The sequence below is a fragment of the Paralichthys olivaceus genome, chromosome 4, assembly GCF_024713975.1.
Source record: "Paralichthys olivaceus isolate ysfri-2021 chromosome 4, ASM2471397v2, whole genome shotgun sequence".
In the NCBI taxonomy this organism is placed as follows: Eukaryota; Metazoa; Chordata; class Actinopteri; order Pleuronectiformes; family Paralichthyidae; genus Paralichthys; species Paralichthys olivaceus.
Genome location: NC_091096.1, coordinates 20,170,770 through 20,187,164, shown reverse-complemented (window position 1 = coordinate 20,187,164; position 16,395 = coordinate 20,170,770). Strand labels below are relative to the sequence as shown.

At 40.4% G+C, this 16,395-nt stretch overlaps 1 protein-coding gene across 9 annotated transcripts in view; it reads right to left on the bottom strand.

Moving 5' to 3' along the window:
- The window catches only part of ncor2 (nuclear receptor corepressor 2), an 86,499-nt gene that overhangs the window by 36,478 nt on the left and 33,626 nt on the right, over positions 1 to 16,395 (bottom strand). For all 9 annotated transcript variants that reach the window (XM_069524145.1, XM_020093835.2, XM_069524147.1 and 6 more), the window contains exons 6-12: positions 12,798 to 12,911; positions 8,008 to 8,064; positions 7,180 to 7,232; positions 4,813 to 4,879; positions 2,976 to 3,148; positions 2,701 to 2,794; positions 1,112 to 1,290 (exon numbers count right to left, since the gene is read on the bottom strand). In XM_069524145.1, coding sequence (XP_069380246.1) covers positions 1,112 to 1,290; positions 2,701 to 2,794; positions 2,976 to 3,148; positions 4,813 to 4,879; positions 7,180 to 7,232; positions 8,008 to 8,064; positions 12,798 to 12,911 — 737 coding nt within the window. The remainder of the gene's footprint in view (positions 1 to 1,111; positions 1,291 to 2,700; positions 2,795 to 2,975; positions 3,149 to 4,812; positions 4,880 to 7,179; positions 7,233 to 8,007; positions 8,065 to 12,797; positions 12,912 to 16,395) is intronic.

Here is a 16,395-nt window from a genome sequence, read left to right as displayed (position 1 = left end):
TAATTATCTGATATTCATCAGTCAGCAGAACGTTTATAACAATTCCCCAAAGACCTCGTTTTCTGAGCCATGGTTTGGTTAATAACTAATTTTTTCTCATTTATCCTTTGCAGTGGGGGTGGGATAACCTATATATTCTTATGGTGCTGGTACATGGAAGAGTCACATGACGGATGCAGTTGGAAAATAAGATAGAATAAAATGATGATTTGACCTCTGCCAAAGTGATCATTTTGAAATTTGAAATTTTGAAAAATTTGTTTTGTCACATTCATGAAGTGATGAGAGCCTAACAGGCAGCGCCTGCTTTATGTTGGGTTTGCAGTAGCCTGTATCTAGACATGAGATTGTGGATGTTCGTATCAGTTTAGGTATCGTTACAAACCTATATACTGGCAATAAATGGAGAATATCTCTTCTACGTAGGCGTGGGTGTCCAGCTAAGATGACTGTAAACACATAACATGGACTATTTTAGGGATCCGTGGTGACTCTGCTTTAAAGTAAATGATCTTGAAACATCTGTTGCTTCTCACGAAAGGGGAAGTTTAACTTCCCTACCAACAACTTACTATCCCTTCATTGGTCACACGAAACTCACAAAACTTACTTCATGTTATTGCTTAAAGGACCAGTGTGTAAGATTTAGGTGAACAAGAAACCATTGGCAGAAATTTAATTTAGAATAATCCTCAAGATGATTTCACTTGTTTGTTTCATCTAAATTGTATGAACTGTAGTTTCTTTACCCCAGAAAAGGCCCTTTATATTTAAATACTTAATATTTACATTGAGGGGACCATCTCTACGGAGGCCGCCATGTTTTTTACATTAGTCCAGACTGGACAAACTGAACATCTTTTGAGTTTTTATGAGAACTCAAGGTTACCAAAGGTTCTTTTTCATCTTTGGAAGGAGAGGGTGAGGGGTCTTCAGCTGCAACATGCAATTTTCACCACTCGATGTCACACACTGTACCTTTAAAAAGAAGCTCTCTGGGTGCAAAATGCCAAAATACTGCCAGCTATTTCGAGTGTATTCTGTCCAATAAATCAACATATGTAAATGTGAAAAAGTTGAAGCTATAGTCTCCACCATGTGTTTTGCTTACTTCTCTCTGAAAGTGTCCTTTTCCTGCTCGCTCCACATGTTCATAACCTGTCGGTCCTTGTACACCTTCATTGGGTCATCCATCAGTCCATTCATGTTGATGAACTTGATGCGTTGCTGCTCAGCATCAAACAGCATAGGAGGGATGACTGCCAGCTGTCGCATTTGCTTCTCTGTGTTCTGAAGTAGACAAATGCCACACACAGAAGTCACTATCCCAGACTGAGCGGTCTGATTTGGTGAGGGAAACTATCAGACAACATGGCGTTTATACTGACTTGCACCATATGAAACCTGATGGAGTACGCCACATTTTGAAGTGTGAAAGAGCTCAGAAAAAAGGACAGGAATTTAAAGGGCAGCTTGTTGTCTTTTTCTGTAACTCAAAGAAGTTACAATCTTAAAAGTAGGAAAATGTCTGAGCTCAGGAAAGGGGACAGGACTTAAAGAATGTGTGACGAGTGGATATCTCAGCAATGTCCACTCATAGCATGGCCCTTCAATGGTAAGAAGAGCAGTGCCACATTTTGTTGGAGTCTGACACCAAAGGCTTATTTTGTTAGTATAAGTAAAATCAAGCCAAAGAAATGTATATAATTTATCTCAGATGGCTTCAATAATTGCAACTGAAACCTTTCCAACTTTATCTCTGAAAGCTGTAATTTAGAAGCACATGCTAGCATGTACCATTATAATGAAGTTTAAGGACATGGTAAGGACAATAATCTCTGCATCTTGACACTGTGTTGACTGAGATATAAATGGACGAAAAAGAGACAAGGTAATGCTGTGTAAAAAGAGACAGTCAGTACAAACTGTCAGACAATATCAAAGTTTTGGGAACATATCTATTGAAAGAAGCTGTGTTTGCTGCTGGGCGGTGGTGGCCTTTAAGGGCTGGTATTTAGCTTTGGCTAGCCCTGCTAACTTGGTTACCAAAAATATTCCAATGGTGTACCAGTTAAGAATAAGCCCTCAGTGTGACCTGGTATCAGAGAATAGAACCACAGCAGTGTAAGGCTGACCCAGAAGGACTGTTGTGGTGTGTGGCAATATGTACTGGCATATGCCAAGAAAACAAGACTGTGGTATAGTGATTACAGAAAGCTTGGATCATATGTTTACCATCAATTGTTGTTTTTATAGGGATATTTAATATCTGATTTGAGGGTCTGTGGAAAAAGCGGGATGTTGTGTAGTTGAAGCCCCTTTAGAGGAAATGTGTGACATGTGACAGTTGGCAACATCAATAAAACTTGAGCCAACCTGACTTTTGACTTGCAATTTTTTCAGACTATGGTTTTAATGATATTATGATATGGTTTTTGTTGTTCATTATCACTACTCTTTAAAGAAAATGAAACTCAATAATAATATTTTTTATCAAAATATAATGTCTTGTATATGGAAGTCATTAATGGCTTATTTTACACAGGCCTGAAGTTCTTAATTTATCTCATTTACCCCTGTTCTTGAAAATGACTCTAAAAGGAAATTGTCAAAATAATCAACATGATCATGATAAGTTGCAAAAGAGCAGGTGGCGGGGAAACCATTTTAACATAACTAAACAGTAACACCAGAGCTTACCTCATGCTCTGATATTCCATCAATGATTTCAGAGACCTCATGTTCACTGCGAGCTGCAGATGAGCTCAGCCCACCTCCTCGCTGCCCAACACGGCTGCAAAAGGGGAAATAGAGACTTATTACTGTAACTGAGTTACTTACAAAACATAGTGAAATAAACCCACATTCATTCTTTACAGTAATCATAGTGACAAGGCTAGAAAACAAATGAACTGCCATTCTGAACAGTCACAGACTGCCTATTGTGAGACAGGAAAAAAATCCTGTGATCTCACCTGTGCATGCGTTCCTGCAGCTCTCTTTGCTTGCGGATCTCTGGGAATTGTTTCTCGTAGTACTCCCGCACCTTGCTCTCCTTGGCTCTGCGCCGTGGATTGTTTTCGATACGCTCTACCTTTTTCTCCCAGGCTTCCATCAGCTGATCATAGCGCTGGCAAAATTTCTGTTCCTGAAGCGAAACAGCAAAGAGCTTAATCCACTGCAGATCCAATAAATTATCTGTAATATTGCTTACATTTACAACTGAATGGACGACAAAGATTGAAGGAAGAATAATTGCAGCAATTTTAAAAGTGCAGTGTGAAGGATTTACTGGTATAAAAGGTGGTGAGGTGAGGCTGCAAATGGCCAGGGTTTGGTATAATAGAAATTAACATACTGTCATGTATGCCTATTTTATGTATTTACTTAAATAATCGTGAGATACACCAGAAATGGGCTCAACCTCTTCAATCATGCCACTGCCAGCAGTTGCTATTCAAGTCATTGTTTCAGATCGGAACAACTGCAAATTAGATTTTTTGTCACATATTGTTGATTTTTAATTTTAACCACCACAATCATGATGCCCCCGGAAAATCATGCCTTTACCCTATATTTCCAGACAGGTCTTTTGTTAATGTCTAATTTCAAAAGAGTAATTTCACTGTCATCACATTTGGTTTGTCGGTACTGGGCCACTGTGGAAAAATGGTGGTACAACATGATTGTCTTCATGGAAGAGGACAGGCCCCTAATGAAGATATAAAGAGCTAATTCTATGCGAACAAAAACATGATTCATAGCTACAGGTTATTATACACAAATTAACTATATTCCTGTTCTACAGCTGAATCCTAAATCTCTCCTAAATCCTACACACTGCACCTTCAACAGGTACTGCTCAAATAAGACATCTGCCAAAACACAGTCCATCAGTTCAATAATCACAGTCAGTAAACTTCCTTAGTCTCAGTCTCTCCTATGTCTCTGAACATGTACCATTACATGTCCAGAGGGGGCAAGGTGATATTTTGGTATTCTATGGGGAGTCTGGCCTTGAGCCACTGCTCTGACAGACGACGGCCCACTGTTTTCCCAGCTTCCTCACAAGCAGGCTGTAAAGCAGACCATTAACCCTGGTGCAGACATGACCCTCAGTGGGCTCATAAACAACAAGGTGATGTCTTCCCTCACTCAGCCCAGGAGGAGCTACCTCCCCCACTTAGACACAATATGAGAGAAAACTGGACACTCATCCATGACTCATATGCTTTTTGATAAAGGTGCTGCATTTGAAAACTCCTCTTCCTGACTTCACATAAACTTTCAATACATAATGAATGCAGAGCTGTAGGACAATTGTCACTGGCAAGACATCTAAGCTTGGAAACCCTTTTTGATAAAGCTATATTTTTCCATATTCACGACTTGTGGAATCTACTGGAAAAACTGTGGACTTGGTTTGCAATAATGATTTTCTGTCAGGCCTGTTGATTTTAAGATGTTCGTCTGGCTCCAGCATCAGAGCTCGCCCCATTGATCTCTGCTTTATTTATAGTCATGCTCTTTGGCTCAGTCTCGCTCAATCACTGGCAGGCAAGAGCGAATACTAACCCTGTACAATGCTCATTATAGTGCTTGGCTGAATTTAGCAGATGTATAAAAAATATCTGTCATTTTTTTTCATGGTGACAATAAGAGATTGGTTTTGTTTTTTCAACAGTTTCTCCTGATAGCAGTAAATTACTGACAACAGATCAGGCCCAGAGCTCTATTCTTCTTTGGACTGCCTAAAGTGGCTACTAACTTCATGAAGCAGCTAGAGTCACACATGTCAAGTTCTCTACTTACCCACTGCTTACGAGCATGATTTCTCCTCTTGAAGTATAAGATGAGCTTCTTTCTCATCGCCTGATTTCTGAGAGGGATGACAAAAGAGAGGCAGAGGGGAAGAGGGATAGAGAGAAAAGGAGATGGTGAGGGCGTTCAAGGAAAACCTAAATTCAAACAATGCTTTGGCTTTCATAATTTTTCACATACATTACATGTTTCACAAACATGCTCCTCTTGCTGGACTTTTTCTGCCTAACATCTTTATCCAATATAGAAACAAACAGATGCACACACACACACACAATGGCTGTCCTTGTATGCCACCTCTCAATAAACTCAAACTTGCTTCTGGCTGGAAAGGACAGCGAGGGGAGCCAAACTTATAAAACTTGTCTAGGCTGGAAAGAGCCGGCCAGTGCTTCAAATAAAGGTCAGGGCCAGTAATCTCCTTAGGCAGCCACTCAGTTTGTGTCTTTCTTTGCTGCAAGACAGAGTTTTATTCCTGACACTTAATCTGTCAGTTGTAAGGTCACGTTCCCCGCTGATTAATGTAATCGTATTCTACATTAGTCACTTCAGCTGAGCCACGGGGTCCCTCAGGTCACAGGCAAGGACAGAGGAGGAGGAAGTGGGCAATTCATGGTGCGTAAGTTTAGGGAAAATGAGAAGATATCATTCAAACATTTTGGAGTCAGAGTGATAAAACACACTCGATGACCCATGCTTCATTACCCAAACAATATCTGCAATAACAAACCACATAAAATCTTTACAGCCTTAACCCCCAACCCAAATTAACACTTCCACATACCCAAACATGCAAACAAACACATTCTGAGCCAAGTCAGTGCAGTAGGAAAGATAAATACTTCCAAATCCAACAAAATACATTGAATATCTACACATATTGTGGTGTATAATGGGTGAGAACTAACAGATCTAATAGATTACGCCCTTTAAAGACAGATATTGCATTGTCCTCTGGACACCAGATGGTAAAGGGGAAGATTAGTAGCCCTGAAGCCTAACGAAAGGTTTCCTTTGTCCTGCCCTAGGCCTGTGCCATTTCTGAGATATCAAAGTGCACTGTAATTTGGCACAATACCTCCAAGCCATGATGGTTGAAAGATTCATTATCCACACACTTACGACAAATGTTACCCCATGGTAGAACAACACTGAGCTTTTCAGACTACAAAGTTTCATTTTGTCTTCATAGTAGGCTGCATGTATCCTCAGCTGACTGGTAACAGCCCTGAGTGAGCAGGAGATGTACTGGGATGAAATCCTGAGCGCTCGTCCACACAGATATTAGTACTCATCTATCCCAGCAGGGATGAGTGCCAAGGTTATCAAACCGGTTAGCAAAACAAAGAAGTCGATTGTGCTGGCTCAAAGCAACATAGTGGTATTTAATCTCACACACACACACACACACACACACACACACACACACACACACACACACACACACACACACACACACACACACACACACACACACACACACACACACACACACACACACACACACACACACACACACACAAAGAGGGGAGAGTTTTCAGTTAATTGCTTTGAGGCAATCATACTGATCAAACAGTGAAGGGATCAAAAGGAGTGAAGACAGAGCCGTGTGTGGCTACGAGGTCAGACACATCTTGTGGTATGCCACTGTGCCCAAACCACTGTGCCATTGGTTGAGATGCACCATTATAACCCTTGTACAGCTCTTTGATGTGCCTTAGTGATTAATGGTACTTAAAAGATTATGATGAGCCGTATTGATAAAGATGCCCTCAATGCAGATAACTGAATGGTAATTTTAATCGCCTCCGTCTCTACTTTGTAATGGTAGAAGTAAGTTTATAGAGAAAAAATTAAAATATATACAAAGATCATGTCAATATGGTTTTCTCACTCTTTTCTCTGGAGCTGTAGCAAGTGTATCTTTTCTGATTGACTATTTTCTGAGTGGCGCATGGTCGCACAATCATAGGTAACAGACTTACGCCTACTACTGTAGTTTGTTATAACTATGCAAAAGGAAATGCTCAAGTCACTGCAGAAGTGACTTGAGCATCATGTCAATTTTGACAATTACCTGATGGTTTGCTTGAGGCAAAGTTTCTGAGAAAAGGCTATGTGCATTTCTTTTTGGATTAAGCATTTTGATACTTTTATATTATATACATAGGACCAGTTTTCTAAAGATAGGCTCAACTTTATTAAATTTATAAACCAACCTCCCACACTTTAATAGGTTTTTAAATTCTTCTGACCACAGCAATCAAAGTATATTAGTGTCTTAGATGTTGTAATGTCTTAGAGGTATATAGGAGTGTATATAAAACATTTTGTAGAAGCATTTGGTGACAGGCTCACATTTTGATGTTCTCATGGTACTGCTTGGTGTCAGAAGGTTGATTGTACAGAGGCTGGAACAGGACAAGAAACAAAAAGATCACAGAATCAGTTGTGTTAATGATTGCAAACACAAATATACATGAAGGTCATATGACAGATTTTACTTAGATGTCCCCCCAATGTCCCTTTGACCATGATAAACTCGACCTGAAGGAGTTAAATGTTTGTAGAAATGGTCATCAAATAACAAGAGTGAAGTCAAATAACTTGATCTAGCTCAAAATGAATCACTGCAGAACAGAACAGAATCTGCTAAGTGTAGCATCTTGTAGCATGTAAAAGTAATTTGTTGAAAAGTACAGAACTCATCAAATTTACTCAGTGAGTGTATATGTGTGTCTGAGCATATCACAGACAGATACAGTATGCATGAGTACATTTATGACAAAACAAATATTTAAAATATATAATTGCAGCTAAAGGCATGCTTTTAATTTAAGGCTGCGCAAATGTTCTAAAAATGTAGTGAAGTAAAACGATGTTGTTTCTATTTTTAGTGGGTTGGAAAACATTATATACTGATATCTACAACATTTAATGTGTGACATATGTTAAATATTGCTTAACTGAGATCATGAGTACATAGATCAAATATTTTAACTTCATTCTTTTACAGAGCACATCAGATGATTCAGACCCCTTCCTTGTCTCTCCCTACATCCTTCATTCCTCAAACCTGACCCTTAACAAAATCTTTATTTTTTTATTTACGCATGTCAATAAAGCAAAGATGTGAGAGTGAGAAAAAGATACAGAATAGAACACAAAGATAAAGTCTCCACTCACCAGTTCTACCCTGGGTCCCAATCCTTCCAGTATCCTGTGAGCTTCTTCTGCCTTTTTCTGGTGAGGGAACACAAACAGAAGTAGAGCATTAGCCAGCTGCCTGCACCTCTGCCATCACCTCGGCAACAAAGTGAGCACGCTCACTGGATCACAGAAGCTACATCGCTTCTCGCTGGACAGACTCACGGACAGACCGCTCGCTGAATGGATGGATGGATGGATGGATAGACAGAGAGATGGATGCACTAACTATTATTAGAGCTTTTAACTCTAGCTGGGCTACAGCGCCCTCTCTCCTCTCCCGGAAAAAAAAAAGATTACTCACCTCCCCTGTGCAGAGAGGTAGAGAGAGAGAGCGCAGGCAGGAAAGCAAGTGAGAGTGGAATAGAAAATGAGTGGGAGAGAAAGAGCAAAAAAACATGGGAAGGAAGGGGGGGGGGCTAAAGGGCTTTGGTGCTTATCTCATAAGAGACATCTGATGAAAGGCAGAGAAAGATCTCACCTCCAGCTCACTACCTACCAACCAGCCTCTTAAAACAAAACTTCCTGGCAAGGACCATAAAGCAAGAATGGAGAGGTGATGGGGCATGAAGATGGGCAGCAGAAAACTCCCATCGATGTCTCTGGCTGATCTCTGTGCCGCTCTGCTCCTCCATACATTTATATTTATTGCGCCACTCTTCTCCTCATTCCACTCGGAACACTATCACCCTTCATCGATCAAACACACCCCACTTATGGTGACAAACCACATGCTCTGTCGCTATCCATCTACTTCATTTTCTTCAGTGACCATGCATTGAGACTGTCAGGACTGACATATATGCAGAGAGAATGGAAGCACAGGGAGAGAGTGGGGTGGATGGAAGGGGAAGATGTGGGAGAAACTTCAGAGCTGATAACAGAGAGCCTGCCAGTGTGTATGTGCGTGTCAACCTTTACTTTTCACCACCCACCATGCTGCTTCGCTTGTCCCTTTCACTCTGCCTTCACTGTAGAGGCATTGCAGGAGGTGTTTGGGATCTACTCCTAAGTTTACTCCGTACTCACGCTAACAGTCATGGATGAAAAACCCCAGAGGAGCTCACGCAAACAACTCGACCAAGGCTTTGAACTTAGTCACCTGTGAGGGAAGCCAATAACAGAAGTAAAATAGCCCTGTGCATTTCCTCTAAGTCTTAAGGCAAATGAAGAGCTGATGATTTACACTTGCACATACTCTCTATCAGTGGTGTGCCATGAGGGCAAACAATACTTGACCCGTTAAAGCTAAAAATAAACATCAATTAGATGATACAGAAGTGGAAGTGATATCTCTTCTTACATCTGATCTCAAAACAGCATAAAGGATCTTGGATAGTGCCTGTTTGCATTCCTCTTTTACTGCACTTGTTGTAGCAGCAGGCTTCTGTCTCTGGAAAGCTAGGTTCACTTTCAGCCATGTCAGGCATAATTTAGACTTCTGTGCATTCTGTCCACAAACCTGGATGTGCTTCCAATGTACTGAGATCAGTTGCAATATTGCACACTTTGCTATACACATTTGCAGATGTGACGTGCATAAGAAAATTTGTTAGACATTCTTTTCTTCGAAAGTGGAGCAGGAGCAAGTAAACGGTAATTATATAGTGATTTAGATCTACAGTAGCTTTAAGAATTTTGGAATCCAGGATTTTGCCCCCCACTTTCTAAAATTGCCAATTAAATTTACATTTTCCGTTTTCTTGTGGGGAACTAGGAAGACAAAACTTGGGACAAATCTCACCTATGAGTGTGTGCAATTTGGTACAGCTTGATTTAATTTAAGGGGACTGCTGGGACTTGGTGGTGGTATGTGCTCTACTAATTGCCATTCTTGGTACATATGTAGTAGATAGTCAGTGTGAAAGTTGTTCGGCAGCGAATGGGTGAGAAAGAGATAAAGTGAATGTGTCGAAAGGTAGAAGCAAAGAGTATAGCTCTGACTAGCAGTGAAATATATGTTGGCTGTTTGTCAATATGACAACTTCCCACACTCTGCTGTCATGTGCCATGGCTGATCCCCCATAAACAACTGCTGTCAAATATAGCTATGACAACAGGATGTTCAGTTTCAGCTCTGCTTACTTATGTGTAAAAGTCACAGCATACCACTGCTCTATGTACGATTAAAATGCAAATACAGTAACACAATGCAATTATGTTAATACAATAAACTCATCCCTGTTGCTTCCTCACCGTGAGTGGGTGTAACAGGCTGCAGAGTGTTGCCTTCGATAGCAGTAAATGAGCAGAAGTTATTAAAAGCAGCACATTATCCTCTGGTAGTACGGAGGCTCAAGGATTTGTCTTTATTTCCTGGCCATGTTTATTTGAGAGAAAAAACTGCAAGAAACTGACCTCAAAACTTTTGGGAAATGGCTTAACATTAGATCCTAGAAATGACAAATATAGCAAGTGGGAGGAATGGATGGATGAGATTCAATATAACCTGTTCTCTAAAATTGTGGTTAATTACACAAAGAGAACTGCTCTCTCTTGGCTAACACACACATCACATACAGATCACAAGACCGAGTAGAGAGGCCCGCTCCATTACTTCAATCATGCCCCCTCCCTGTGGTCGCACAAAGGACTGCTACTGTGGCAGTGGCATTATAAGCTTAGCAGCTGTACTGCTGTACATGCAGACTGCCGTCAACAAGGCATTTCCCCCAGTAGATCACATGATCCCTTAAAATAAACAAAGACATTCAAAAACCTGGAATAAATCTATAAGAATAACTATTCACACTGTGGATACTTATGTGGCTTAAATCACAGCACTAAAAACCTTTTGTACCTCCCATGATGAGAACACAGGAGAGAAAAACAGGAAAACAGACTGAAGCAAACAACAAGAGAGGGAGGGAGACGGAGGGAGAGTGCTACAAGGTCATATTAGGATTAGACATGAGGATTTTGCATAGTTCAACAGAATTATGATAATGCAGTTTCAGTCAGGCCTGTCTTTTCTTGTGTTCATGTCCATGACTGCTTTGTCCCAAATATGAAAAGAGTGAACTTGGTTAAGCCATCCCCAGGGTTTGACCATGGGCTGTCAGTAGAAATGTGGCCGTAACCCCATCTGAGAGAGCGGGTGACACTGAGGTGACACCACTTTGACATCAGCTCAAAAAGGCAAACTGAAGCTGGAGTCATCATAGTCAGGTGCCTATCATGTAGCCAGAACATACTTTATTGCTGTTTGCAAAGTCTAAATGTGTTTTTGTCAAAATAAAATGAAAAAGAAAAAATAAAGTTCACCCTTGACGTTAGTCGCACTTGTAATATACTGTATCTAAATGGTCTTTTTGATATTTTCGGATGTCATGAACAAAGCAAGCTTATGTGATTTAAGAATGCAAATGAGTACAAACTTTGTTTTTATGGAGGCTGATTTTTACAGTAGCCCAGACTGGACAAACTAAACACCTTTTGAGTTTTTTATGACAACTGAAGACTACCATTTAGGTTGTCCTTCATGCTTGAAAGGGGAGGGTAAGGTGAGAGGTTTTCAGCTGCAACATTCAACTTCACCACTAGATGTCCCTAAATCCTACACACTGAACCTTTAAATGGGGAGACTGCCAGTCAGAGGGAGGTGGAAAGTGTAACAGAGGTCAGGCTACATTGTGTAGTAAGTCATGAGTCATTCTTAAAATTCAAGCCTTTCACAGTTGAGTCTTGTGCAATCTGCTGAGTCCTGCTGTTGTACAGAAATGCTCTGGTTTAACTGTGATTGATGACAGTTTGGGAGAAAGTCCTGAAGTACACACCCTATGCTGTGGTGTTCCCTTTAAAAGGTCATCTAGGGTTTTTCACTGGTTATCTGAGGCTATCTATGCAGGTTAGAGCAGTGTGTCACAACACCATTCCTAGAACTGTGAAGGATTAATCTCTTGTTCACCGACACTTAAGCAGGCTTGCATGGGTCTTAAACTAGGTTCTCTATTTGTGGTGTATTTTCTCTACACTGCTTTGCCTTTCTATGAAAAACCATTTCCCTTGAATGTATCAGAAAAGAGTGCCTTTCGTCTGAACTGTAAGTTTTAACTTTACTCCTGGTTCCCCATAGGGGGTTTGTTGAAAGAGGTTTAATCTGGGCTGTGATGCAATGTGAGAGGAGTTCCCTACTTTAAATGCCAATTCCAATAAAAGAGGAGATGGCATTTCACCACTAGGGGGACTGAGAGCACTGAGAATCCCCTCATTGAAAGGGTGATCCTCTGCAGAGAGCTGCTGCATGTAATGATAGCTGTGACCTAAATCCTCCTTCAAATTTCCTATATATCATATGACCGCTCAGCTGCCCTGCTTTTCTCTTCAAGAAAGAATGCTGCTATATTACATACGTCCATACTTTGACGATGTTGTTTATGAAACATTATGAAAGACGAAGACAACATGGGGCTCTACTCAGATAATTCAGGACTTTGTGGTTTGTTCAAAAGCTGCACCTGTTGGGTAATCTAGTTTACTTTGCAGGTGCAAGGTCATTTCCAACACTCGCTGGTGGCCATTTTCTGAGAACTGAATAAGCATGCCGCACAGACAACAATATTCTAGACAAGAGTCTTTGTTTAATTTATATTATCTTTCTTCAGTTTAGTGAAACAGCACTGAACCACAGGGGGAAGTATCCCGCCCTATCACTCTTCCATTCACTCGTGGCAATGAATACACTGCAAAAGTGAAACCATACTCAAATGCAAGGTTGTTATGACTTAAGAGGTGGGTCATTGGGGTACATGTGTATGTGGTATACTGACCCTGTTCTCATCGTAGATGATCTGCACCAGGCTGCGGTGCTTGGCCTCACTGGGTGGCGGTGAGATGGGCCGCTCTGGCTCATGAGGCTTTGCAGCCTCCTCCTCCAGCTGTTGCTGTAATACACATACACACAGAGAAACATGTATGACGGTGAATACTTAAAGGGCTCAGATCTACCAGGAAGACCTGTGGCTCACCAGTTCCTGTTATGAGATTTAAGAGTTAAAGCAATCTTCCCTCCCCCATCTCTCCAGCAGAGACAAGACTAAATGTCCTATTAGCTGTAATAGCTATTAACTCCCCAGTGCCTAGTTAATCAAAGAGTTACCACAGCAGTCTGTAAACAAAGCCAATGCCTGCTGTGTGGCTGGAACATCCAATGAGAGGGAGAAAATTAAGAGAGAGAGAGACAGAGAGGGAGACACATTTAGAGAGGGAAATGCGGGAACATAAACACCAGACAATTACTGGAAAACAGCAGAGTTCCTCTAACTTACGAGTCATCCTGGCTTCTAATCAAACATGACGTTTAGACTTAAGAATGCCGCAGTGTTTCCCCAACAATTGTAAAGACCTGTTGGGTGGCCAGGCCAAAAGAACTGTTTTAAATAACCTCAAATAATTCATTCAGGAATCAATATGCATTTGTGTTTGGAGAGCCTCTGTGTGGCTTTGTCCTGAAATGTAAGTCAACCTCTGTGGGGTTGCCTGGGAAACTCATGATGGAAGTACCACTGTTATCAGAGTTTCTTTTAATTACTGAAGAGAGCAAGAGGATGTAGCAATAATATGGGATGCAGTCTTGCCAAAAGTGAGTATGATGCTGTCTGGAATAGAAAAGCTGTAACAAGAGGGATGAACAACCAACTATATTATAATTTTTGTATCAAAAACTCTGCAGCCAGGCAAATTGCACATGGTGAGAAGGGAAGAAGAGGAGAGGAACAAAGGGGGATAAGTGAGAGAGGCGGGTAAGAGAGAAGTTATTGAATGTTCACAGCCAAATCTGAATACAGCCTGTGGTCGTACCAGACTACTCAAGGCCAGTGACAGTTTGTTCAACTCACAAAATGTGTTTGGTGTTATTTTTGTCCTAATTTAGTTTCTTCAAGCATCCTCTACTGCTAATGAGTAATGAGGTAAGATTTTAGGGGGATGCCAAAGAAAGTTATAAGGAGATAAAAGACAAAGTGGCAGGATTGAGACCTATCAGCTATTATGTTTAACTGCCAATCATTAACAGTTAATTCAGTGCTTATCTGTCCTTCAGTCATCCTTTCAAGCTGATCTAACTGTCGTGAAGAAGCTGAACAGTACCAGGGCTCCCCCCAAACAATGGAATGGAATTATTATTCCGTGATCTTACGGCATCATACTGATTTTCAAAAGTAGGGTGTTGCTCGTGGATTCTCTACATTTTGTCATACTACCACAATGCGAGACTCGTATTGGATTGATCGATTTTCCTCTAACGCTGTAACAAAGAGCGTTGTTATTGGTGGAATATTGGACGTCATGCGGACATTCTTCAAAACAATTTTTGCTGTCTGTTCACATCCAAACCATGACCAAGCGCAAGCGGTACACAAAGTCTGCTAATCAGAGGAGTATTGCAATGTTTTTTGTGGCTTCTTCATCTGCAAGCACTGTCGTTGAATAACCCGAAAAACGTCAGAAGCTGCAGGCCAACGCGATTGGCTAGGGGGGCACCACAACGCCGGCGCTGGGTATTGCTAAGTCCGAGGCAAGCGGACTTCATGCAAAATCAACATTGACAACCAAGGAACTGAGCAGATCGAAGACCAACAATAGCGCTTCGGCCCCAATGACCGTCAACAAGGGCTCCTTTGCAGAGACAACAGCAAAGCAGAGATCAAAATTAATTTCTATGTGGGGGGAGATAAGTCAACGTAGAATTGCAGTATAGACTGTGTAAATGTAGCCTTTATTTGTTACCTAGCAATAAATAAACTCGTCGTTATATATAAAAGAATCTTGAATTTGAAGTTTTTTATGGTTTAACACTGAAGTTGCAGGAAATTATGAAATACATATGAATTCAGTAGGTTTATATAAACATCAGTTCTACATGTGAGTGACTAATGAAGAGCAGAGGAGAAGAATCACTTGTTGACCAGCGCAGAGTAATGCGCCTCATGTTTCAGGTCAATGATAAATAATCGTTCACTGATCCTAATTGAGATAAATGTTTGAAATAATCACGATATTGATTTGAAGTCATATCGCCAAGCCCTAATGGAAAGAATGGCAGTTTGGCTCCAATGGCACACTTACATTTACACACCTTTTACATCTTTGTCAGATCGAAGACGTTTTAGAAGAAGCCAAGTGTAAATACAAGCAAGAAGCAGAGGAGAGTTACGGCTGTCTGACCACACTGTCTATCCACATAATGAGAAGCCATAAATGGACTCGCCAGCATCATTAATCCTCCCACACCTAACTATGTCAATAAGCAGCATGTGGAAGTAGCAACTTCTTTCCACCTGTGATACTGGCCATGAAAATGAGACAAGAAGTATTTTAACAGATAAATTATTTATACATAGAATTTTATAACATGACTCAGAGAGTAGCACCTTCAACACATACAGTTGTAAAGAAGTCATTAGATTCTCTGCAGGATTCACCGTGAGCGAGTGGATGTGTTGATGAGGCTTCTAATACACGACAGATGCTAAAAATTTAATACAGAAAGAATACAAATATCTCCAGATTAAAAAGTGCAGCCACACACATAAAAGACACTGACGAAGGCTAACTATTCAGTTAACCGTTGACAAGGACACTGATATGATTTGAATCATTTCTGAATTACATCTGAATATGAATGAACAAAAGGGCCCTTGATATTTAAAACAATTTATCATTTTGGTTAACAACACATTATTTTAGTCATTATTTAATGAATAGCAAAATTAAAAGGCAATCATTTTGAGAAAAGGCTCGACAAGCATGTAATTTAAAAAGAGCTCCCAAATCAGACTCTATCTTATTTTTTCTTTACAGGACAATAAGTTATAATATGCTGTGTGAGCAGTGCTACTTCTTAACGGCAGAGTAGTTGCTACAATTAACCAGAAAGAGAATGTGACATGACAGGCCAGTCGCACTGAGGTTAGCTGATTAAATAAGTGAAAAGAGGCAATAAAGGGTTGCTTTCCATTGCTAGAGACATCTCTTATATTGCAAAGGAATGAAGTTTGATGGTGAACACAAAATATTTTAGCTAAATTGTTAAATTAACAACAGTTAGTTCTAATGTCAGCCATGTAGCAATAGGGAAAATGTACATATAGTGTAACCACTTTAAGCAAATGCATTTTAATCACTATCCATTTTATAAAGTTTGACAAATGGTACAAAACTATATAAAAAATTAACTTAATAACTCAAGCTGACAGTGCAAATTTACAGTAATCTCTAACACTATGATTTGTCCGAAAATACAGTCTTTGTGTTATGCAGGCTGTACGCTGGACACAGAAGTATCCATGTCTAACTAGTTGTCGAGAGGCCTAGTGTCATTGGTGTGTGTTTTGCTGATCTACAGTTAAGTCAGCCCACTCCCCACTC